Consider the following 25,873-nt stretch of genomic DNA (forward strand, 5'->3'; position numbering starts at 1 on the left):
TGATGCCCTGCAGAACACCAGCACCGGGACCTTAATTCTAAAACCTCCTGCAGCTAATATTATTGGCAACAAATGGGTTTACAGAATCAAACAAAAATTAGATGGATCTATTGACCGATACAAAGCTCGCCTGGTTACAAAAGGCTATCATAAGCAATCCAGCATCGACTTCCAAGAGACATTCAGCCCAGTGATCAAATCGACCACTATCCGTGCAATTTTCACCTATGCCACTACTCAAGGATGGCCTATGCGATAACTAGATGTCTCAAATGCTTTTCTACATGGTTTCCTCGATGTTGACATCTACATGGATCAGGCGAGGGGATTTGTTGATCCAGACAAACCAGATTATGTCTGCAAGCTTGATCGGTCTCTTTATGGCCTTAAATAGGCTCCTCGAGCCTGGTTTGAAAAGCTCAGCTCCTTCCTCCTCTCTCTTAGTTTTCAAGATTCTAAAGCTGACACTTCTTTGTTCATCTACAGGCATAATTCTTCCACTATCATTCTTTTGATCTACGTGGATGATATCATTATCACTGGCTCTTCTCCACAATTGATTCACCATGTTATCTCCTCCCTTCAACAAGAATTCCCAGTAAAAGACCTTGGCAGGGTTTCCTATTTCCTTGGACTACAAGTCACCCACAACCCGCATGGCCTCTTCATATATCAACAACAATATCTCTTTGATCTCCTTGATCAACTTTGCATGACTGAAGCTAAAGGCAGGTCCACACTAATTGCCATAACGTCTCTATCCAAGACTGACGACAATCTCCTCCCTGATGGTACTTAGTATCGTAAGACCATTGGTGCCCTCAAATATACAACAATGACACGACCAAACACCTCTTTTACAATCAATAAACTATGTCAATTCATACACTCCCCAAAAGATGAACACTAAAAATAAGTAAAACGATTACTAAAATACCTAGCTCACACCCTCTCCTATGGTTTACTCTTCACATCTGATTCTTCTTATCAACTGCAATACTTCACCAACAGTGACTGGGGTGGTTATCGAGATGATTGTCGTTCCACCAATGGCAATGCAATTTATATGGGACATAATCTCATCTCTTAGGTCTCCAAAAAGCAACCAACTGTTGTTTGCTCCTCCAGTGAAAATGAATATAAAGCACTAGCAACTGGCGCATCTGAACTAATATGGCTTCAAGGTCTGTTTTCTGAACTTGGCATTCCACATCTGGTCCACCGATTCTCTGGTGTGACAATATTAGCGCCATCTATCTCTCCTCCAACCCCGTGTTTCATGCTCGCACAAAGCATATTGAGCTTGACTACCACTTTGTACGTGAACAAGTCACTACTGGCCAACTTCGCATTCACTTCATCTCCACTGATGATCAAATTGGTGACATTTTCTGTAAAGGCCTAGAACTTAAATGGAAATGAATTCATAAAACTAAATACGAAAGTAATTAATAGAGTTAGGGTTTAGATTCCTTATACAATAATTTAAAATACTCGATAGGACTACGAGAATGTCTCTTCTAAAAGTAAAATGGTAATTAAAGAAATAAAAAGAAGAGCAAATACAAAAGTGCCCTAGGACAACCTTCACTTGTACTTGAAGGGAGTTTGGGTGATAAACTACTCACAACTTTTTTGCTAATCGGGATTTTGATTCTAGTTCTCTTGATCTGAAATGGTTAATGAAATGGTGAAATACACTAGCTCAGTAAGAATATCACACTAATTGCAAATACAGAAAACTAAAGATTGATAAAAATAAAAAAAAATAACTAATGGAGCCCTTACGTTATTTAAATACCTTTAAACTTAAAGATGTTTGTTTGATACTTGCCGTAACAAGTTTTTCAAAAACAACCTATGAAGGTCTATATCCATACCACTTTTCACTTTCACGCATAAGAGAATAAGAAACAATAACTTTTCTTTCTTACTTCCTTACTGGTACCTCTGATGGTCCATAGAGATGTCCCCCCTACTCGTGAACCCAATATCTGATTTTATAATTAACTGACTGTTCCCATACCCCGTCCAGTAATGAGCGTCAAACATTCCATCACTTCGATATCCCGTCCGGTATGAGGCTGAACCATATCTCCCAAACCTATCCAGTAAGGGACTTCCCAATTTCGTCCGACTGAGGTAACATTCACGGTAGGGTCCCCTATGTACCGGGCTCGTCCGTCCTTTTTCTAGGTAACCAGAAAGTCTTTCACATACAGATTTTCATCAACAAATAATAGATAAACACATACCAATATCTCATATCACATTCACATATCAATTAAACTACATTCATGCTCACGGTATATAACTAAAATAACCAAATAAGTCGATAATACTATTGAAACTGTAAATTAAAAATATGTACCATATAAAAATCAAGCAAGTAGGACAATATAGAAAAATAAACAGAAAATCAGAAAAATTGTGAACTAACTAGTTTCAGCTCTACTACCTGTAATTATTTTTAGGATTTTCTAAATTTTTTATAAAAAAATAAAATATTACAATGTTAAGCCTCAAATTACCGTAGTGAAGAATAAGGTGAGAGATCCTTACCCAGATCAGTGTTTCGAGATGTTGCACTATCTATCAACCCTCCTAACGGCTACCGAGTTACCTGAATTTTTTCTGTGAAATTTAAAACACTCATCATGTACCTAAAAATACCCAAAAAACATAAAATCAGTGTCCAGAACCTTTTCTGACCAATTTTGGGGTTCAGCATGGTGGCACCGCCGTGCTCCAGCGCCGACTTTACCGCCAAGGACAGTGGTTTACCTCGGTGTAGCCGGTTTTGGCCAGTTTTTCATGTATCCCTACAAAAAAATACGTTATGGAATTTCGGTTTGCTGAAAAATCACAAAAATCGAACTTACTAGTAGGGAGAAATCTCGAGGTGCGGCAATTCTACTGGTCCTCTTTCATGGCTGAGATTTTTTCTTTGGTTAACCTATATAAAAAAAGACGATGAACACAATGATCAAAAAATTGCTTGAAACGGGAAGTGGGAAGGGGCTCATTAGAGGTATTTTGGGGTTTTGGCCGCGACAGCTCTACCGGGCTTTGCTCGCGATTTTTAACTCACTCGTCGCCCCTCTTATTCCGATTTAGCCACAGGAGGTGCTTGGATTCGAATTTTAAACGGGCAGGGAGAATTTTTACCTTTTTTAGCAGTCGACGGTAGCTCTAGTGTAGTGGTGGTCGGCAGTCAGCCTCCTTCTCTAGTATCTAGTTCTTCTTATCCGGCATGGGTTAGCGGCTAGGGTTTGGGTTCTCATGTGACGGAAAGTATTTATACACATCTCGCATTGATTTGAGCCATCCATCGCAATCAATCTCGTCCGTCCGATCGCGCTTAAGGAAGAAACGAATCCGAACCATTCATCGCGATTGATCTTTGCCATCCGATCGTGCCTAAGGGAGAAACGAATCTGGACCGTCCACGTGTGAGGTCGATCTTGGATCGTCCGATCACGAGGTACTTGGATCACCCTCGTGGTACCGACGTCAGCGTGCCTTACCACGCAACGTGTTTCGATTCGTCGGGGCTGCTAACTAGGTAGTCCTACATAGCAAAACTTTTTCTTTTTATACTTTAACTCCCTGTTTCTAATTTTTCTTTCAAAAACACTCACCAACCCTAAATTTTCACCCATTTTTTCTAAAATTATTTTCAATCTCGTTCCTAATTTATTTTTTTCAAAATTTTACTTAAATAAAAATAAATTAATTAATTAATTATTTTAAATTAATAACTTAATAATAATAAATTATCTCGGATTTATTTTTTGGGCCCGAGTATTACATTTTCACCAAGTCCTTGCCCGCTACTTGTTTCCTCTATATTCGCCAAAAAATTCATCTCTTACCTCGGTCGGCATTGACTTGAAGGGGGGTGTTGGGAGATAACTCTCACCTCCGCACTTTTAGCTTCTGCAACACCTTCTCTCCTTCAGCATGTATCCATATTCCTCTCCTACTTATCTCTATTTCTGTATATATATGTATATGACTCCTTTAATATAATATACAAAAATAAGTAGCTCAGTTTCTCAAAAACACAACAAGGACTAATAAATTATTAAGTTAGTATCAGCTTATATCCAACTCATACTCATTTCGAATATATAACATTATATCAACACCAATCTTACACATGATTAACTATATGTTTTTATCCATCCCATCTAGTATGGGTTAGGGTGTTAACGGATCAACCACGCAATAGCCATCTCTCACCTTATCCAAGTAGTTAAACTTTTCATGCACACCTTTTTTTTTTTACTTTTTTTTCTCATTTTTTTTTTACCAAAGATTTTTCACTTTTCAAGATTAAAAACAAAAAATGGCCCATAGTTTTTTATGGTTGGATGATAGTATATTAATATATATTAATGACATATTTTTGTTTAAATGATAGTATGGTATGGTTGTATTTTCAGTCAAATTACTAATTTAACTCTACCTATTATATGTAATAGTAAATAATATATAAGAAGTATGTAATAAAAAAAGTAAATAAATTATTTACCAATATAATTACATTTGTATTTAAATAAATAATTATTATATATAATCAAATTAAATTTTTATATTTAATAAAATAAATAATAATTATTTATATTTATAACAACTCCGTAAATCCAAAAAGAAATATATAATAATTTAAAAGTGAAATAAAATGTTAAGTTTTACATCTCTTACACAATAACTTAAAAGTACTAAACAAATATTTCGGAATGAATTCTCTGAAAGAAACACGAAAAATAAGAAAAGTAATGAAAAATATAAAATATCTAGCATCTACTCGCAATCTTCTTACAGATCGAGCTCTGGAACCAGGTCCTCTTGATCTGAAATGGTTAAATAAATGATGAGTTATACTAGCCCAGTAAGGATATCACACTATATCACCGGCACAGAAGTAAAAGTTGATGTAAAATCAAAACAACTAATGGAGCACTAAATTTAGCAAATTTGTTTATCAATCATAAAATCATTTACCGTTCACTTAGTGGAATTTATGAAAACAACCTATAGAGACAATAATATCATATATATCATAACTTTATGAACAATCAGCAACATAGAACATATCGTAGATTCATATACATTAATAATAAACCAAATCATAACTGTTTCTCATTTCACCAGCCTACTAGTGTCCATGGGGGTTCATAGGGGTGTCCCCGCTACACATGAACCATTTTCCTTAACAATCTCAATTACATGGTTGTTCCCATACCCTGTCCGGTATGAGCACCAAAACATTAAACCTCAATACTCTGTCCGGTATAAGGGTGAAGTGGGTCGTCTCCATACCTTGTCCGGTATGAGCGCCAAATTATCAAGTCTCCATACTCCATCCGGTATGAGACAACGTTCACGGTAGGGTTTCCTATATACCCAGTCTGTCCACCATCTCCTAGGATATCTAGTAAGTCTGTCATTCTATCTGTTTATTTGATCACACCCTTTTCATGTTTTTCCTTAGTCTCCATTACCAAATCAAACATAATCACATAAACAAATAAACATGCATCTGGTAATGCAATCATGTCTCAAATCCCAAATCAAACAATAATCAGGTAAGGCAGTAATACATGCATTTAAACCATAAAATAGATAAATCAGATACTATCATATTTTTAGACTGTAAAATAAATCAACAGAGAACAATATCTAATTCGGGCTCCATTAACAATCTGTAATTAGTTATGCACATCTATTTAATTTGTACATAATATCATATTATTATTTATTTAAACTTCAATTCTATAATAGGGAATAGGGTGAGGATCCTTACTCGATTTGACACCGAAAAGCTAAACGGTTTACTGTGCCTACGGGTGGTCCCTGGGTCCCCTGAAATTTTTTTCAGAAACTAAAACGCGCTTATAATACCTACAAATGTTCCAAATAAACCCAAAATCAGTCCCAAGTCCCACTCGGCCAATTTCAAAAATCTGGCACAGCGGCGCCACCCGCAGCGGCAGTCCGCCTCGGGTCGGTTGTTTTCGGTCAAATTCGGTCGATTTTATATCGATTCCTGCGAGCACACATGCTAAAGGGCCTCGGTGGGCCGAAAAAATACAAAAAACTAAAACTCACCGGCGGCGGGGCTCTCCGGTGCGGCGGCTCCTCCGACTCACGTTGTGGTTGAGTGTTTTGCTTCGGTCAACCTGTAAAGAAGCGACGATCACAATGGTAGAAAAATTACACGAAACGGGAATCAGAAAGGGCCTCAGCGGAGGCAGTTTGTGAAATTTTTCACGGCAACACCGTCGGGCTTCGTCAATGTTTTTCGGCTAATTGGCCAGTCCTTTAACTCCGATTTGGCCATAGGTGAGCGTAAAATTGAATTTCGTACAAAAATTTTTCTTTTACCTTTTTTGGCAGTCGGAAATGGTTCCAGTGCGGCGGCGGGTGGCATCAGTCGGCTCCTTGGTGGCTGGATTGTCTTCTCCGACGAGAGGTTCTAGCGGTTAAGGTTAGGGTTTGGGTGCAGATGAGGTTATTCATACCCATCCACTTCGTGTTTGACCTGAACCGTTCGATCGCGATTAAATAGAGAGTGAATCTGGACCGTTCATCGCGATCCAATCTGAGCCGTCCGTACGCAATTCACTCTGGACTTTTCGTGCGCGCAGGAACGGACCTCAGCCGATCGATCGCGTGCATGCGGATCGCCCACGTGGCTCCCCCCCGCGTGGCCTCCCGCGTCAGCGCCTCTTCCACTTTGCGCGTCTTGATTGGTCGAGGCTTCTAACCAAGCATCTGATGTGACAAATTTTTTTTAAATTGCGTTTTAACCTCCGATTTCTGATTTTTCTTTTAAAAATATCTCCAAAACTCAAATTTTCACCCCTTTTTTTCAAAATTATTTCTAATTTAATCATTTATCAATTTCATCAATTTTTTTTTCATTAAAGAAAAAAAATATAATAAAATAAATTAAATAAATAAATAATATATATTTATTAATAAAAAATAAAGAAAAAGTTTTTTTAGGTGGGTGTTACAATATTAGCACATTAATTTAATTTTAATAAAAACAAAATTATTTATATATTAAAAATAAATTATTATAATTAATATTATTATATTAAATCTAAAATTATTTTAACAAATAAAAAATTAAAATGTGTTTGAAATAATCACATACCATAATTTAATTTATTAATTAATATTGTTTAAAAAATTAATCATCAATAAACTTTCATGTGTACAATCATATTTTTTTTATTATTTTTAAACTTCTAAATTCATTTTTTTAACAAAAATGTACAGTATATATATATATAGATATCTTATATTCATATTCAATAATAGAAAAATATATATTATATTTATATTTAAATAAATAATTATTATACATAATCAAATTAAAATTTTATATTTAATAAAATAAATAATAATTATTTATATTATCACATTAATTTAATTTTAATAAAAATAAAATTATTTATATATTAGAGACAAATGGTTATAATTATATATTATTATATTAAATTTAAAATTACTTCAACAAATAAAAAATTAAAATGTGCTTAAAATAATTATATATCATGAGTTAATTTAATAATTAATATTATGTAAAAAAAAATTAATCATTAATAAAATTCCATGTGTGCGATCATATTTTTTTTATTAATTTCAGACTTCTAAATTCATTGTTTAACAAAAAATGTACAATATATATACATATGTAGATATTTTGTATTCATATTCAATAATAGAAAAATATTTATATTTTTTTACTAAATTACTTGAGAATTAAAAAAATAACACAATAATCAAAATCGCTTAAAAATATATATAGTAAAAAATATTGTCCATAAAAAAATAAAGAAAGATAGAAAAAATTAGTCTATTTAACATAAATTAATCAAATCCAAAAAAAAAAATTAATCTATCAAAATAATAAGATTCATCTATTAAACGTTCAACATCAGTTTGGCAAAGGTTCTTAAAACCATAATAGAGTCTTGCATTTCGGCAACAACAACCTCCATTTTCAATTATCTAAAAATTCGAAGAAAGTAAAAATCAAAACTAACAAAATAACAAATAAAAAATATTCGAACTTAAGATGTAATATTAGTCATTACCTAGTAAATTAAGCAAATTGATCATGAAAAAACTGCACCGATTAGAAGGACAAGTAAGTAAAGTTTTAGCCATATTTGATTTATTCATAAGCAGCATATAAGCTTTTGTTTCTAGAAGGGGATCTAATCTCATACGAAAAACCTCTTGATATATCTCTTTTGCTAAAATACGTGCTTTTAAAATTGTTAATATTTCTTTCACTGAATTTGAAATAGTTCGAACTTTAGCCAGATATTCTGCTTCATAAACCATTGTCAAACGTCTCGCTTTCTTTCGCATTAAAGACTCTTGCACCTCATGCTCGGATTTTGAAGTAGAAGTTTCAGGTGTTGGAGCCTCACATGGACTATCCAGACTATGAAAATTAAAATTACAACTTAAATCTTCAATAAATAGTGTCTCACTTATAGCATCCAGACCATGTTCATCACTACTCATCTTCCTTTGTCTTTGAGGGTTTAGGGATGTTTCATTTGTAGACCCACTAGCTCTATCCCTTCCATATATTTCTAATATTTTCTCGTAATTTCACACGCTTTGTTTTTCAGTTCCACTACGTCAGGTTGAACCTAGCATGAATAACTACATTAATATTTGAACAATATAAAAAAATGGCAAACAACATATAATAAAGTAAGAGATTTACCTTTATTAGTTGCGCTCAAACTTCCTCTTATGTTTCAAATCGTTCAGTTATTGGATTCTAGGCAAAACCACTCATTTCATGTTTGAAAACATGATGATATTTTGATAATTGCCTTTTCAAATTTTTTATGCGGTTGTGTATACACTCTTTATCAATGTCTAGATCTAGAAACACATTCTTCAATTCTTTAAGTATACAATCAATGGTGTGTGATGTGAATGTCCCACCCGATTTATGACCACACAAATGGTGATTGTAAAACGAGTTTACTAAGACACCATCCATATGATTTAACTAGTGGATCATTTTACTTCCTGCATCTGCATACCTGTTCCTCTTAGCCATTTTTTAAAATACATATGAAACACCAAATATAATCATATACAAAAAAATATAATATGATTATAACAAAATAAATTTTAAATTATAGCATTCAATTAAAATATTTAAGTTACACAAATATCATAAGTCATACAAATATCATACACCATACAAACATCATAAACTATACAAATATCATAAATTACACAAAATGTAATCAACCTGTGTATCAGCTGCTATTGCATCTCTAATTGCTTCACATTTTCCCATTTCCTTAGTACTGTCCCTAAAGTTACATATACTTCGTTCATCTAGAGAAACGTTTCAGAGTTCTTCATCAACCTCTTGAAGAAGTTCATCAGTTTAATCATCTCCCCGTAAATAATTATGCAAAATGCAACAAGCAAATATAATGATATTAACAGTCTTAATCCGATAATGAGGTTTAGTCAAGGTTTTGATAATTGAAAAACGTTTCTTTAGAATTCCAAAGACACGTTAAATCACATTACGCAAAGAAGCATGTTATAGATTAAATAGCTCACGAGTATTGCGTGGTGGATTCTTAGAATATTCACTCAAATGGTAGTATTCTCTTCTATATGGTGTAATTAGTCCACCCTGCAATATGAACCCAGCATCCACAAGGTAAAACTTACCTATAAGCAATAAATAAATTAAGTTATAACATTTTCCTTTAAAAGTATACATTACATATTTAAGTTAAATATATTTCAATTACTTTCCAAAATTACTAAAAGATCATCAACTCTGTTTAAAGGATCTTTTATTATTCTTGAATATGATGCGATCCCCTCCCACCCAGCTAAGACGTATAAAAATTTCAAATCAAATGTACAAGCTACTAAAAGGTTTTAGGTGAGAAAATCTTTTCTCTCGCAAAACTGTAGAGTATCTTTTCTAGACACTTTAACACTTATATGTATTCCATCAATTGCACCAAGACAATCCTGAAATTAATTGTTAACTAATTAATTAAACATATACTTGTGTTAAAAGAATTAATTAAACGTATATAACTTACATATGTACCTTAAAAAATAACAAAAATCTAGGATTGTTGGCTATTTTCAAAGGCACTTGTGATCCATTTGGCTTATTAATAAATTTATCAGCCATATGTACTATACATTGTACCACATTGTGAAAATGATGATTTATTGTTTATCCAAATCGTCGAAAAATCCAAGATATGACTCGATTTCTCTCATTGTGTCCTAATAGGTAAAGTATCTTAAGTACGTGTTCATCTACAATTGCATGAATGGTATGCCTAAGTCCACTATCTAACTAGTAAACGATGTAAATTTATAAAAGATGAAGCTTTCATCCTAATTATATGACGACAAAACTCACTTGATAACAAATTTTGCATAAGCTTATCTTGAGCTTTCTCTCTCTCTAGTCTTGATTCATGAGTAAGCCTATAATTTATCTCGCGCCTTCTATGAACTATTGGCCTATGAAGTATGATAAACTGGCATACTAAAATAACTATATGTATCAAAATATCTATATTTTTTATATAATGTGTGAACAGAAACGACACCAAATGCCTGAAACAAAAAGAAATAATGAGTATAATTATTCCAAATCAAAACAAGTCAAAGCATACATTTTAATTAACATTCTGGCTGCCCGAATCTCCATCATGAAAGCTTCTTATGAGTTCCTGATGAGTAGATTAGTCACCTACAACAACTAGGTGTTGTCTAATGAATGTGACATCAAACAAGAAAATACATACAAAAAAAAACCTAACTATGGAACAAATCAAGATTTTTTATCGAATTCATTAAAAAATTAACATCTACTTAACTAGAAAATAGTGAAAATCTCATACAAAATAATAAAAGTTGAGCCCAAATGGGCATAAGTGGACTGATTCATGTCTTCAGTCAGCTTTTAGGTTGAGTCAGAAACTGAGGCTCTTTTCAACAAAAATAAGCCATACATATCCATCGTTAAGTGTAGGATAATTTCCATGCACTTTCGCCTATTTAGGGAATAAATTTCTAATAATATTTCTTTAACCTCATTATATATTAACAGAGTTCACATATCCCTCAGCTAAGCCTATGATTTGACTTTTACCCTACCTATCTCTTGACAAGTCTCATCCCTCTGCCAATATGCTCAATTCTGTTTTTTGTTTCCCAAATGATCGCCCTTAATCTCGCTAATTGCCCACCTAGTTTATCATTCCCAAACTACAGTTTCCTAAAATCAGACAGAATGTGCTCTTCTTACATACCAAATTTTCTCCTCACTCACTCAACCCTGATTTCCCTTATACCTGATTAACACCTTCCTCATATGCAAGTTTTAGTTTCCCTAATTATCGGCTTCACTCCCCCATCACAACATCTTATTCTTTGTGGCTCACCACTCGCCTGAGAGTCTTCATTTGCATCTCACTAGATTTTTTAAATTACTTGGGATCGAGCAGGGCGGATTTCATAGTAGACCTACACAGTGCAAAGAAAATCAATTTTTTTAAAAATTTATGGCGGGTTCGATTTTGGCAAAACCCACACCGAACTAACCCCATTGCCATCCCTAAATAGATTTATTATTATGTTTAATTCATTAATGCTTTAAACAGAAACTAGCTAAGTGTAAACATGGTCTAGTCTTGATAGTTACATCCTATAAGAAATTAATCATACTAACCAAACCAACTGATGGAACAAGGGATGACAGTTCGAGCGTGTAGCCAGGTTCAGCAAGATTTGCCACCAATGCCACCTCCCCTAGTTTTTCCTAACAAGGTGGAAAAAGAAATCATTAAGCAATAAAAAAGCTTGTATAAAAATTTAAGCTCCACATTGCTTTCAGGCTAATGAAACAAGTTAGGGTAAAAGAAATCAAATCAAATAGAACTGAAGAAAATCTTACTGAAAATGAAAGAACTCTTTCAAAAGATAAAAGTAAAAAATAATAATAATAATTGAAGTCAAGCTATAGAGGAACTTTTTTTACAGACTACAAAGAAAAAGTTGTGCATCTCATGAAAAGAATGAGAGGAAACACAGAGTTGAGATAAAGTTGATACTCAAGCAATCATATCCATAAAGATGAGCGAATATATAGGCAGTGAAAATATAGCAAGCAAAATATCAAACGCGCTCAAACAATTTAGAAGAAAAAATTAAAAGTGTGAAAGAACATCAGAATAATAACTTTTCTATCAGTTTAAGTTTTTTTATGATCAGCAGTTAGAACAATTATCAAACATCCTAAAAATTAATTCGGTGAAGAATTTGCTAATGAAATCTTAACTTCAAGACACCATGAAGCATGAATTATCAAACATCCTAACAACTAAATTTGTTTTGAATCTGACTTATAATACAAAAAAGAAATTTCTCCAGTACAAAAATAAACAAATAATAGTAAGTTCATAAAATGCAGCTGGCCTCTCACATGTGCATGAACTTTTCTTTTCCTAAAAGTAAAAAGTTGAAAGTTTTTACTTCTGTATAAACATAAAATGCAACCAAATTATCTTTATCTTTGAACTAGAGGACTATCCTTTTTTAATCATTTAAGACTACATTTGAAATATGTTTATAAATTTTGTGGGATTTATTTAAAGATTTACAAAGTTTAATTAGGACTAATGAAAATTTTATTAGAAAATTAATAAAATTTGAGAATTAAAATAAGATGTAACGTCCCCGGAAATATTAAAATGAAATGAGTATTTAAATATATCAAATGCGGAAGCGAGATCAAAATTTCAGTTAACATCCCTTACACGAAAAACCAAAAACGTACTTAAAATATAAAAGATTAAACTAACTAAGAGAGAAACTCGAAAATAAAACTATGAGTATGACTACAGAGTCTCTAGGCATCCCCTTCGTCGTCCTCCTGCGGAACGGGCTCGGGAACTATGTCTTCCTGATCTGAAATGGTTAAATAAGGAGTGAGCTACACTAGCCCAGTAAGAACATCACGATATCTCACCGTCACGGAGGTAAAGGTGGGTAGAAAAACACAAAAAGACCAATGGAGCATAATTTACAATAAACTCGTTTATTAACATGAAAACCTTTACCATCCACTTACCTCGGTGGAATTTATGAAAACAATATAAGAAAAATAATAACATTATCACAATCATGGAATAATATAAGCTGTAAAACATAGCACTTATCACGCCTTTTGTAATTCAATCATTATACAACATATCCTTTTCTCATTTACCAGCCTACTAGTATCCATGGGGGTCCCTAGGGGTCCCGCTACCCGTTAACCTTTAACATTCATAATCAGTTTCCAGGGCCGTCCCCATACCCCGTCCGGTATGGGCGCCAAAACCATAAACCTCAATACCCCGTCCGGTATGAGGGTGAAACGGGCCGTCCCCATACCCCGTCCGGTATGGGCGCCAAAACCATAAGATCTCCATACCTCGTCCGGCATGTGAGACCACAATCCCGGTAGGGTTCCCTACGGACCCGGTCCGTCCACCATCTCCCAGGATATCTAGTCAGGCTGACCCCATCATACAATTATCAGTCTACACAATGTTTCATTTCCCTTTTCCTCAATAAGCATCATCAATTCACATTTAAACAAGCAAATCGTAATTCATGCCAAACAGACAACATACAGTATCAGTTCTTCAGTCATTCAACCCATAATTAATAAAACAGTAATATATGCATTTGAAACTATAAAATGAACACATCAAACCCCATAATGCATTTAAAGCTGTAAAACAGGCCAAATAACAGTAAATCATCAATCACACTAGACTCGGGCTCCATTAGCAACCTTAAGCAATTTCACACATGCGTTAATTCAAGAAATACCGTTTTATCATTTTGAATTTTAATACCGTGATAGGAAATAGGGTGAGGGGTCCTTACTTGTTTTCGGGATCCGAATACGATTCACAGTGCGCCTGCAGGCCGTCCCTAATTTTCCCTGAATTTTTCCCGGGGAACTGAAACACACTAACAGTACCTGCACGTGTTCCAAAAAAAATCCAAATTAGGCCCAGGGCCCCTTTCGGACCAAATCGCAACTCTGGCACGGCGGCTCCGCCGTGCTCCGGCGACGGCGCCGCCGCTGGCGGCGGCGAGTCGCCTCGGGTTGGCTGTTTTCGGCCGAATTCGGCCACACTCGCATTGGTCCTTGTTAGAAAACAACCCTAGGGCCCTCGGGGGGCCAAAAATCACGGAAAAGCGGAGCTTACCGGCGGCGGCGCTCTCGGGTACGGCGGCTCTCCGGCGAGGTTCGTGTTTTGGTGATTCGGCTTCGGTCAACCTGTAGAGAAAAGAATGGTGATCACGGTAATATAAAAATTGCATCGAACGGAGGCCGGGAAGGACCTTGTCGGAGGCAAAAAACCGAGAGGGGCGCAGCGGCGCCGCTGGGTTTCGGCCGCGTATTCCGGCCGTTTGGCCGGGATTTCGGCCTCAATTTGGCCATAGGAGGAATCAGCGGAGAAAAACGAGTCGGGGGTATGAAATTTACCTCGATCGGCGGTCGGAAAATTTCCCGGTGCGGCGGCGGGTGGCGGCGGTCGGCCTCTGGTTCGTCTTCTCCGGCGAGCGGCGGGCGGCTAGGGTTTGTGGTCTGGTGTGGGGGTTCTATTTATAACCCCTTGCCTTTTGATCACAGCCGTTCATTTCGTTTTAATCTGGGCCGTTCGTTTTTGATTGAATCTGGGCCGTCCGTGCGATTGAATCTGGGCCGTCCGATCGCGCGATTGATCTGGGCCGTCGGATCGCACCCACGCGGATCGCCAACGTGGCTCCTTTCGGAGTGACGCGGTCTTGCCACGTGGCAGGCCCCGGTTGGCCGGGACTGCTGACCGGGCCTGCTGACGTGGCTGCTGACGTGGCCCCCCCTTTTTTTTTTTTTCTCTCCTTTCCGGGTGCTACAACTCTCCCCCCATAAAGAAATTTGGTCCCCAAATTTGCCTCATTACTCTTGATCAAACAGATGAGGATATTGGGCCCTAAATTCTGATTCCAGCTCCCAAGTCGCCTCCCTAGGCGTGTGGTTCTGCCACAAGACTTTTACAAATGATATTTCCCGGTTACGGAGTATTCTGCTTTCTCGGTCCGTGATACTGACCGGTACTTCTTCATAAGACAAGTCCTCTCGGAGTGAAAGCGGTTCATGAGCCACGACATGAGAAGGGTCTGGATTGTACTTGCGCAGCATAGATACATGAAACACATTGTGAACCTGGGAGAGCTCAGGGGGCAGTGCAAGTCTGTAGGCAGTGGTACCAATCTTGTCTAAGATTTCAAAGGGTCCAATGTATCTGGGGTTTAATTTTCCCCTTCTGCCGAACCTACTAATTCCCTTGAAGGGGGTGACTTTAAGAAACACCCGGTCACCTTTCTCAAAGGCCAGGTCTCTCCTCCGGGTATCAGCATAGCTCTTCTGCCTACTCTGAGCTGTCTGGATGTTCTTCTTGATCTTAACTATCTTGGACGTGGTTTCTTCCACCAAATCCGGGCCAAACAATCTTCTATCGCCCACTTCCTCCCAACAAATCGGTGACCTGCACAGACGCCCGTATAGCGCCTCGTATGGGGCCATGCCGATGCTTGCTTGGTAACTGTTGTTGTAGGCAAACTCTATCAAGGGTAGATGGTCGTCCCAATGGCCTCCGGAGTCAAGGACACAAGCTCGGAGCATATCCTCCAGCGTACGGATTGTCTTCTCTGATTGTCCATCGGTTTGGGGGTGGAAGGCAGTACTAAGGGACAGCTTTGTTCCCATAGCTTGCTGGAAACTATTCCAGAACCGAGAAGTGAATCTGGGATCCCTGTCGGACACCACTGTTACTGGGACCCCATGCAGTCTGACTATTTCCCGGACATACATTCTTGCCAACTTGTCCAACGAATCAGTCATTCTGATGGCCAGGAAGTGGGAAGACTTAGTGAGTCGGTCAACAATTACCCATATGGCATCGTGTCCCGATCGTGCCTTGGGTAGTCCCGATACGAAGTCCATGGTGATGTGTTCCCACTTCCATTCTGGAATCGGTAAAGGCTGAAGCAACCCCCCTGGGCGTTGATGTTCTGCCTTGACCTGCTGACATACCAAGCACTTAGATACAAAGTCGGCTATATCTCTCTTCATCCCATTCCACCAGAATCGGGGTCGCATAGTTTGGTACATTTTTGTACTTCCTGGATGCATGGCGAACCTTGAACTATGGGACTCTGTCATGATGTCTCTTTTTAATTCATTGTCGTCTGGGACACACATTCTGTCCTTGAAACGAATCAATCCGTCGGCAGAGATCTGAAATTCTGAGTTCACTCCCTGTTCTGCATCCTTCTTGCGGTTTACTAGGGCGGGGTCGATTGACTGGGCTTCCTTTATTCTTTGGATTAACTCGGGTTGGACTGCTAGGTGGCTCAAACATGTGGCCCTCTTCAGATCTTGCAGTCGAACCTGCTGCGTAGCCCCAATGGACCTGCATTCCGAAACCATCAGATGGGCTAGGGTGCCTGCACTCTTCCTACTGAGGGCATCGGCTACTACGTTGCCCTTACCTGGATGGTATAGGATGTCACAATCATAGTCCTTGAGGAGTTCCATCCACCTTCTCTGACGCATGTTGAGATCCCTCTGAGTGAAGATGTGCTTCAAGCTCTTATGATCGGTGTAGATCTGAAAGGTCTCTCCATACAAATAATGGCGCCAGATTTTCAAGGCGTGTATGATTGCGGCAAGCTCCAAGTCATGGGTAGGATAGTTCTTCTCATGATTCTTTAGCTGTCTAGACCCATATGCTATAACCTTTCCATGCTGCATCAGGACACAACCCAGGCCCAGATAGGAGGCATCACTATAAACTGTATACCCTCCTGATCCACTCGGTAGAGCCAGCACGGGTGCAGTAGTCAGTCGCTTCTTCAATTCTGAAAAACTCCTTTCGCAGTTCTCATTCCAATCAAACTTTGCATTCTTCTTTGTGAGTCGGGTTAGAGGGACCGCTAGACTGGAGAACCCTTCGACAAACCGGCGGTAATAACCCGCCATCCCTAGGAAACTGCGAATTTCCTTAACTGTTGTCAGCCTTTCCCAACCAAGTACCGCTTCAACCTTTTCGGGGTTCACCGACACCCCTTCCTTCGATATAACATGTCCTATGAAGGCGGTTTGCTCGAGCCAAAATCCACACTTGCTCAACTTTGCATACAACTTCTTTTCCCTGAGTACCTGGAGGACTTGGGCAAGATGATGAGCATGTTCTTCTCTACTTTTTGAGTAGACTAAGATATCATCGATGAACACGATGACAAATTTATCCAAAAACTCTCTGAAGATTCTGTTCATTAGATCCATAAAGATGGCCGGGGCGTTGGTTAGCCCAAACGGCATAACCAGGAACTCATAGTGTCCGTACCTGGTTCGGAATGCCGTCTTGGGGATGTCTTCAGCTCTCACTTTCACCTGATGGTAACCTGATCGTAGATCTATTTTAGAAAAGACCTGTGCACCCTGCAACTGATCGAAAAGGTCATCAATCCGGGGGAGAGGGTACTTGTTTTTAATTGTTACCTTGTTTATCCTTCTATAATCAATACACAGTCTCAACGTTCCATCTCCTTTCTTTGCAAAAGTAACCCCGGCACCCCATGGGGAAATGCTGTGTCTAATGAAGCCACTGTTTTGTAGCTCAGTGATTTGTTTCCTTAGCTCTTCCATCTCGATGCGGCTCATTCGGTAAGGAGCTACCGAGATGGGTTGGGTTCCTGGCTGTAAGTCTATGGTGAACTCGACCTCTCTGTCCCTTGGTAGACCGGGCAGTTCATCCGGAAATACGTCTGGAAAGTCTCGGACTACTGGAATCTCTTGGATACAAACTTCCTTCTTGGGTTTACCTAGTTAGGAAAATACAATATCAACGCACTGGGAATTAAGAAGAAAAGAATTTGTCATTAGGGAGAATCAGTACCGAATAATTTTATTAACTTGTAAATGGCTCCTCGTTGGGAGGATTAAATACAATCTTTTTATTAAAGCAGTTTATGGTGGCGTGATACGCCGCCAGCCAATCCATTCCTAGGATTACATCAAAATCCCCTGTGTCTAACCCTATCAGGTCTACCCTCAATTTCTTATCTGCTATCTCCACGGCACATGCCCTGTAGACAACCTCTCCTAGTAATGTCTCCCCCCCAGCGGTAGATACAAACAATAATGAATCAAGTCTATCAGGTGATACACAAATTTTGGAAGCAAGAACATGTGAAATAAAAGAATGTGATGCACCAGTATCAAACAAAATATGAGCAATGTGGCCAGAGATAGTATACATACCATGTACCACGTCCGGGTCTGCATCGGCATCCTTCTGGGTAAGGTTGTAAACTCTGCCCTGGATTGGAGGCCTCCCTTGATTCTGGTTCCTAGGGCACTCCCTCGCATAGTGCTGGGCACTGCCGCATATGCGACAGGTGTTGTTGAGGCGGTAGCAGGGTCGGTCCCCATGATCCCTGTCGCAGTACTGGCAGGTCTTCCCACGAGCTGCCCCCATAGCCTGAGGAGGGCCCTGAACGGCAAGCCTGGGTCTCTTACTGGGTTGGACAGGCATGGTAGGCGCTGGCCTGCGGAGCGGGGCTGAAGGTCGGGAACTTCCCGTTAGCTGAGGGCGGGTGTCGAAGCTCCTTTCTATGATCTGCGCCTTTGCCAGGACTGCCGAATATGTCTCGAGCTCCATCACCAACAAGTGCTGTCTGATCGCCGGGCGGAGACCCCACTGGAATTTCCTGGCCTTTCGGCCCTCATCCAACAATGTCTCTGGGGCATGCCGGCCCAGCTCCAGGAACTTGCGGGCATACTCCGACACTGTCATATTACCCTGGACCAACTGAGCAAATTCCATTTCCTTTAAATGTTGGATGTGTTTAGGGAGATACTCCGCATGGAAAGCCGCTAGGAACTGCTCCCAAGTAACTGGTACAGGCAGGGTGGCCCGCTTGAGCTCCCACCAGCGTACTGCTTCCCCTACCAGCATGTAGGAGGCAATGGCAGCCCTCTGCTCAGGAATTACTCCCAAGGTCTCAAAGGCTCTCTCAGTCTCCGCCAGCCAGTATTGGGCCTCTTCGAAAGAGGATCCCCCTGAAATCGATCAAGGAGGGAGCGGGGTCCCGAGGTAGAGGGACTGGGGCCGGCTGAGGGTGAACTGGGGGACCTTGTGGTGGCGCCTGTTGATGGGGTGGGGGCACTGGAATGTGCTGTGGCGGTACCTGTTGGTACTGTGGCTGTGGTACCGGGTCGTACCGCGGCTGTGGTGCCGGGTGGTACTGTGGAGGAACAGGCTCCTGCCGGGGTGGCTCGGGATCAGCCTGCTGTAACGGGGGCTCAACCTGCGCTAGCGGAGGAGGTCCGGGTAACTCCCTTCTCTCCTCTTGCCTTCAATGGGCAGCTACGAGAGCTTCCACCATCTCATATAATCTGTCCAAATCCTCCCGAAGCGAATTATCTTGGGCCGCTCGGTTTAGTGGGGGCCTTCCTCTCCTCATTTCTGTGTACTTGTATTTACAAGGAATGGTTGAGTAACGACCAATCGGTGAGTATTTCTTTAAAGGACTATAGTGTAAGGGATGGGTCCGAGGAAATGCGGCTCTGATACCAACTGTAACGTCCCCGGAAATATTAAAATGAAATGAGTATTTAAATATATCAAATGCGGAAGCGAGATCAAAATTTCAGTTAACATCCCTTACACGAAAAACCAAAAACGTACTTAAAATATAAAAGATTAAACTAACTAAGAGAGAAACTCGAAAATAAAACTATGAGTATGACTACAGAGTCTCTAGGCATCCCCTTCGTCGTCCTCCTGCGGAACGGGCTCGGGAACCATGTCTTCCTGATCTGAAATGGTTAAATAAGGAGTGAGCTACACTAGCCCAGTAAGAACATCACGATATCTCACCGTCACAGAGGTAAAGGTGGGTAGAAAAACACAAAAAGACCAATGGAGCATAATTTACAATAAACTCGTTTATTAACATGAAAACCTTTACCATCCACTTACCTCGGTGGAATTTATGAAAACAATATAAGAAAAATAATAGCATTATCACAATCATGGAATAATATAAGCTGTAAAACATAGCACTTATCACGCCTTTTGTAATTCAATCATTATACAACATATCCTTTTCTCATTTACCAGCCTACTAGTATCCATGGGGGTCCCTAGGGGTCCCGCTACCCGTTAACCTTTAACATTCATAATCAGTTTCCATGGCCGTCCCCATACCCCGTCCGGTATGGGCGCCAAAACCATAAACCTCAATACCCCGTCCGGTATGAGGGTGAAACGGGCCGTCCCCATACCCCGTCCGGTATGGGCGCCAAAACCATAAGATCTCCATACCCCGTCCGACATGTGAGACCACAATCCCGGTAGGGTTCCCTACGGACCCGGTCCGTCCACCATCTCCCAGGATATCTAGTCAGGCTGACCCCATCATACAATTATCAGTCTACACAATGTTTCATTTCCCTTTTCCTCAATAAGCATCATCAATTCACATTTAAACAAACAAATCGTAATTCATGCCGAACAGACAACATACAGTATCAGTTCTTCAGTCATTCAACCCATAATTAATAAAACAGTAATATATGCATTTGAAACTATAAAATGAACACATCAAACCCCATAATGCATTTAAAGCTGTAAAACAGGCCAAATAACAGTAAATCATCAATCACACTAGACTCGGGCTCCATTAGCAACCTTAAGCAATTTCACACATGCGTTAATTCAAGAAATACCGTTTTATCATTTTGAACTTTAATACCGTGATAGGAAATAGGGTGAGGGGTCCTTACTTGTTTTCGGGATCCGAATACGATTCACAGTGCGCCTGCAGGCCGTCCCTAATTTTCCCTGAATTTTTCCCGAGGAACTGAAACACACTAACAGTACCTGCACGTGTTCCAAAAAAAATCCAAATTAGGCCCAGGGCCCCTTTCGGACCAAATCGCAACTCCGGCACGGCGGCTCCGCCGTGCTCCGGCGACGGCGCCGCCGCTGGCGGCGGCGAGTCGCCTCGGGTTGGCTATTTTCGGCCGAATTCGGCCACACTCGCATTGGTCCTTGTTAGAAAACAACCCTAGGGCCCTCGGGGGGCCAAAAATCACGGAAAAGCAGAGCTTACCGGCGGCGGCGCTCTCGGGTACGGCGGCTCTCCGGCGAGGTTCGTGTTTTGGTGATTCGGCTTCGGTCAACCTGTAGAGAAAAGAATGGTGATCACGGTGATATAAAAATTGCATCGAACGGAGGCCGGGAAGGACCTCGTCGGAGGCAAAAAATCGAGAGGGGCGCGGCGGCGCCGCTGGGTTTCGGCCGCGTATTCCGGCCGTTTGGCCGGGATTTCGGCCTCAATTTGGCCATAGGAGGAATCAGCGGAGAAAAACGAGTCGGGGGTATGAAATTTACCTCGATCAGCGGTCGGAAATTTCCCCGGTGCGGCGGCGGGTGGCGGCGGTCGGCCTCTGGTTCGTCTTCTCCGGCGAGCGGCGGGCGGCTAGGGTTTGTGGTCTGGTGTGGGGGTTCTATTTATAACCCCTTGCCTTTTGATTACAGCCGTTCATTTCGTTTTAATCTGGGCCGTTCGTTTTTGATTGAATCTGGGCCGTCCGTGCGATTGAATCTGGGCCGTCCGATCGCGCGATTGATCTGGGCCGTCGGATCGCACCCACGCGGATCGCCAACGTGGCTCCTTTCGGAGTGACGCGGTCTTGCCACGTGGCAGGCCCCGGTTGGCCGGGCCTGCTGACGTGGCCCCCCCTTTTTTTTTTTTTTTTTTTTTTCTTCCTCCTTTCCGGGTGCTACATAAGACATTCCAAATTTCATTAAAGAATTTAAACTACATTCTTCTTATTCCACTTGAAATTATCTACAATTCCTTTTCTTATACATATTTTATATAATATCCAAAGATATGTTAAAATAATTATAGATCTCCAAATGAGTTCGACAAATATTCTTAATTTTTTCCTAAACATAGGCTAGTCCTTACTTAGTCATAATGGATATGAATCACAAGGTTTCGATATCTAACACATGCATGCAGGTTAGACTCCATCCAAAAAGCTTTATTAAACAATACCCATCATTTGAGAAGATATACAGGTAGATATAAAACAACCACTTTGAATTCTTTTGATTCAAGAAATATCCAAATAGAAAATCCTCTCTCAACCTTAAACATCTCATGGAAAAGGCAACTCTAGAAGCCCACATTCAGATATAGAAATGCACCTATGGCGAATTGCCTATAGATTTATCACTTACTTAAGAGATGAAGGTAGCTTCACATGTTTTTTTATGGTTAAGAAATTCAGGCACAAATGGTCCATCACAAAATCATATTAAAATTATTAATGCTTAAAATAAACAGAATAAACAAAACAAATGGTTTTGATTTGTTTTGTCTTTTTTCTTTTTTGTTCAAACCCTTATATTGATTTGCAAAATCAAAAGAGAGCAAGTCAAGAATCAACCCTAATCTTTAAGAATTTCCAGCATATAAAAAAAGAGAATAAACCAGAAGAAAAAAAAAAACAAGTCAAACAGAAAGTATATAAACTTGGAAAAACAGCATTGGGTAACAACTCCTCTTCCACAAAAAAAAATTCAAGCTTTAAAAAATAAAAAATAAATAAATAGAGTGAGTTTACCATAACCTAGAAGAACATTATTCAAAGAAGATTGGAAGGTAAAGAACGAAAGAAACACATACAAATAAAAAAAACGAAAGAAATTGATGCTAGAAAAATTAAAGAAAAAAATATACAAATACTTAACGATCAAGAAGATGAAGAACGTAAATCAGAAATAGAATCAAGAATTCAACGTTTCAAAACAATCAAATAAGAAGAACAAGCAGATATTGATCAAAGAAAAAGAAGATTGAAGCTGTTCCGTCCTCCTTGCGTGCGGCTTGAATGAGAAAAGTAGAGAAAATAAAGTTTTTAATTTGTGAGAATAAAAATAGAATTAATTATATTATATGGTAATATAAGTGAACAAAAATAATCTAGCGATCACATATTACTAATTTTATAGTTTAAAAATTTATTTTAAATTTATTGGTCAGATACTATTTGTTACAATTTATAATTGGAAGTTGAAACAAACATGATTTTCTTACACTCACATAGTACCCTATATTAAAATTCTATCATTTAACATTATCCAAATAAAATGTGAAGAGCCCAAACTTTTCTAAACTCATCCATCCTATTTTCATGTTTGATTTTCTGTCCCGCGTTGGCGCCAGGTCCTGAGAAAGACGGCTGCCGCAAAACGCCGATACAGACATATTGAGGCGCTCTCAGCGGATAAAACTATGAACTTAGCCATTTTCTACTAGAAAAAAAAAAATTGGGAAGCTTCCTGTAATTTTAGCCTCAAAATCTCCTCACAGACTTCTCGAAGAGAAATTTATGTACCTGGTATCGTCATGTAAATCAGACAAGCACCTCCACCAAGTACAAACCCAGATAATCACTAGTGGGTTTGAGCAAAGCGATTATATTGCCCCAGGAATCGTTGCAGTATGTGGCCAACTGAAGAAACTGGCGTATGCACACAAAGTGTTCGATCGAATTACTCAACCAAATGTTTCTTTATGGAATGCCATGTTTAAAAGCTATGCACAAAATGAACGTTACAGAGAAGTTATTGTTCTGTTTAGCAAGATGATAAAGATGGATGTCATGCCCAATTGCTTTACATTCCCTATTGTTCTTAAGTCTTGTCTGAGGACTAATGCGATAAGAGAGGGCGTGGAAGTGCACTGTTTTGTCATCAAAGGTGGGTTTAGAGCAAACCAATTTGTGGGCACCGCGTTGATTGATATGTATTCAGGTGGGGAATTGATTGGGGCGGCTTATAGGGTGTTCAGTGAGATGATTGACAGGAATGTAGTTGCGTGGACTTCAATGATCAATGGCTACATTCTATGTGGTGATATAGTTTCTGCACGGCGTCTTTTTGAGTTGGCACCTGAGCGCGATGTTGTACTGTGGAACACAATGATTTCAGGTTATATTGAGTCATGGAATATGGCAGAGGCGAGCAAGCTTTTTGATCAGATGCCGATGAAGGATGTCATGTCATGGAACACAGTATTGAATGGTTATGCAAACAATGGAGATATTGAGGCATGTGAGAGACTGTTTGAAAAGATGCCTGAAAGGAATGTTTTTTCTTGGAATGGATTAATTGGAGGTTATGCCCGAAATGGGCGTTTCTGTGAAGTTTTGGATGCTTTTACAAGCATGTTAGTTGATAAGAATGTACTTCCTAATGATGCCACACTCGTGGCCGTGTTGTCTGCATGTGCAAGACTAGGATCTCTTGATTTGGGAAAATGGATACACATATATGCAGAGAAAAATGGGTATAAAGGAAATGTTTATGTTACAAATGCGTTGATTGACATGTATGCAAAATGTGGAGCTATAGAAATTGCATTGTATGTGTTCAAGGGCATGGAAAGAAAGGATCTGATAAGTTGGAATACGATAATTACAGGCTTAGCCATGCATGGACATGGAGCTGCTGCCTTAAGTTTGTTCCATGAAATGAAGAATGTTTCAGTCAAGCCAGATGGGATCACCTTCATTGGTGTTTTGTGTGCTTGTACTCATATGGGACTAGTTGATGATGGTTTATCATATTTCCAATCAATGGTGGATGATTGTTCAATTGTTCCTCAAATTGAGCATTATGGTTGCCTAGTTGATCTGCTATCAAGAGCTGGTCTTTTGGTCCAGGCCGTGGAATTTGTGAAGAAAATGCCGATGGAAGCAGATGCCATTATCTGGGCTGCTTTACTGGGGGCATGTAGGGTTTACAAAAATGTTGAATTGGCTGAATTGGCTCTTCAGCATCTGATTCAACTTGAACCAAAAAATCCTGCTAACTTTGTTATGCTTTCAAACTTATATGGGCACTTAGGAAGATGGAAAGATGTGGCCAGGTTAAAAGTTGCAATGAGGGATACTGGCTTTAAAAAATTACCAGGGTGCAGCTTGATTGAGGTCAATGATACTTTGTTTGAGTTTTATTCGTTAGATGAGAGGCATCCCAAAACAGAGACAACTTATAGAACCCTGAGAGGATTGACGAAATTGTTGAGATCATCTGGATATGTACCGGACCTTAAAGAGCTTGGCCAAGAAGCTTGAAGGTAATTTGAGAAATGTTCTTTACAGAAAAGATACTTTTTTTTACCTGCATTATTATGAGGGTCTTTAAAGTAGCATTTTTAATCATCATATGAAAATGTTGAAGAAAATTAGAAATTTTTAATTGAACAAACAATATAACCCTCTGAAACAAATAGTCTCTAACTTAAAAGCATATAGTAAGTTTTGCATTATGTTTACTGAATTAAATGGAAAAAAATATTTGAAAAATTTTTATTTGCTCATTGGAAACAATGGAAAGAATTCTACCAATAATTTGATAAGTACTCATAAAGATAGATGAGATGGGAGAAGCCGGGGTTTCTTAAGTAAATTTTTACAAAATTTAAGTTATGTAATCTACTTTTAATATCTCAAAGTTTCTAGTCAATTTTTTAAGGTTATTTCTTCAAAGAATCATGTTAATAATGTTATATTAATCATAATAATCTTTTGAATTTGTTGCTATCATCATTATGCGTTTTTCAAATATTACTCATAATGTATGATCATAGATTATTGTCTCTCTTTACACTAAGAATAATGGATCATTAA

The 25,873-nt window shown here is 38.9% G+C and overlaps 1 protein-coding gene across 1 annotated transcript; it reads left to right on the forward strand.

Annotated features, from left to right (window-relative positions):
- Positions 1–23,285: 23,285 nt before the first annotated feature.
- On the forward strand, positions 23,286–25,435 carry LOC110823933 (Tetratricopeptide repeat (TPR)-like superfamily protein). Its single transcript, XM_022054437.2, has one exon. The coding sequence runs from the start codon at positions 23,570–23,572 to the stop codon at positions 25,316–25,318; it is 1,749 nt and encodes a 582-aa protein (XP_021910129.1). The 5' UTR covers positions 23,286–23,569; the 3' UTR covers positions 25,319–25,435.
- Positions 25,436–25,873: the final 438 nt, after the last annotated feature.

This window comes from Carica papaya, chromosome 2, assembly GCF_054855325.1.
Source record: "Carica papaya isolate Zhongbai chromosome 2, ASM5485532v1, whole genome shotgun sequence".
NCBI classification, from domain to species: domain Eukaryota; kingdom Viridiplantae; phylum Streptophyta; class Magnoliopsida; order Brassicales; family Caricaceae; genus Carica; species Carica papaya.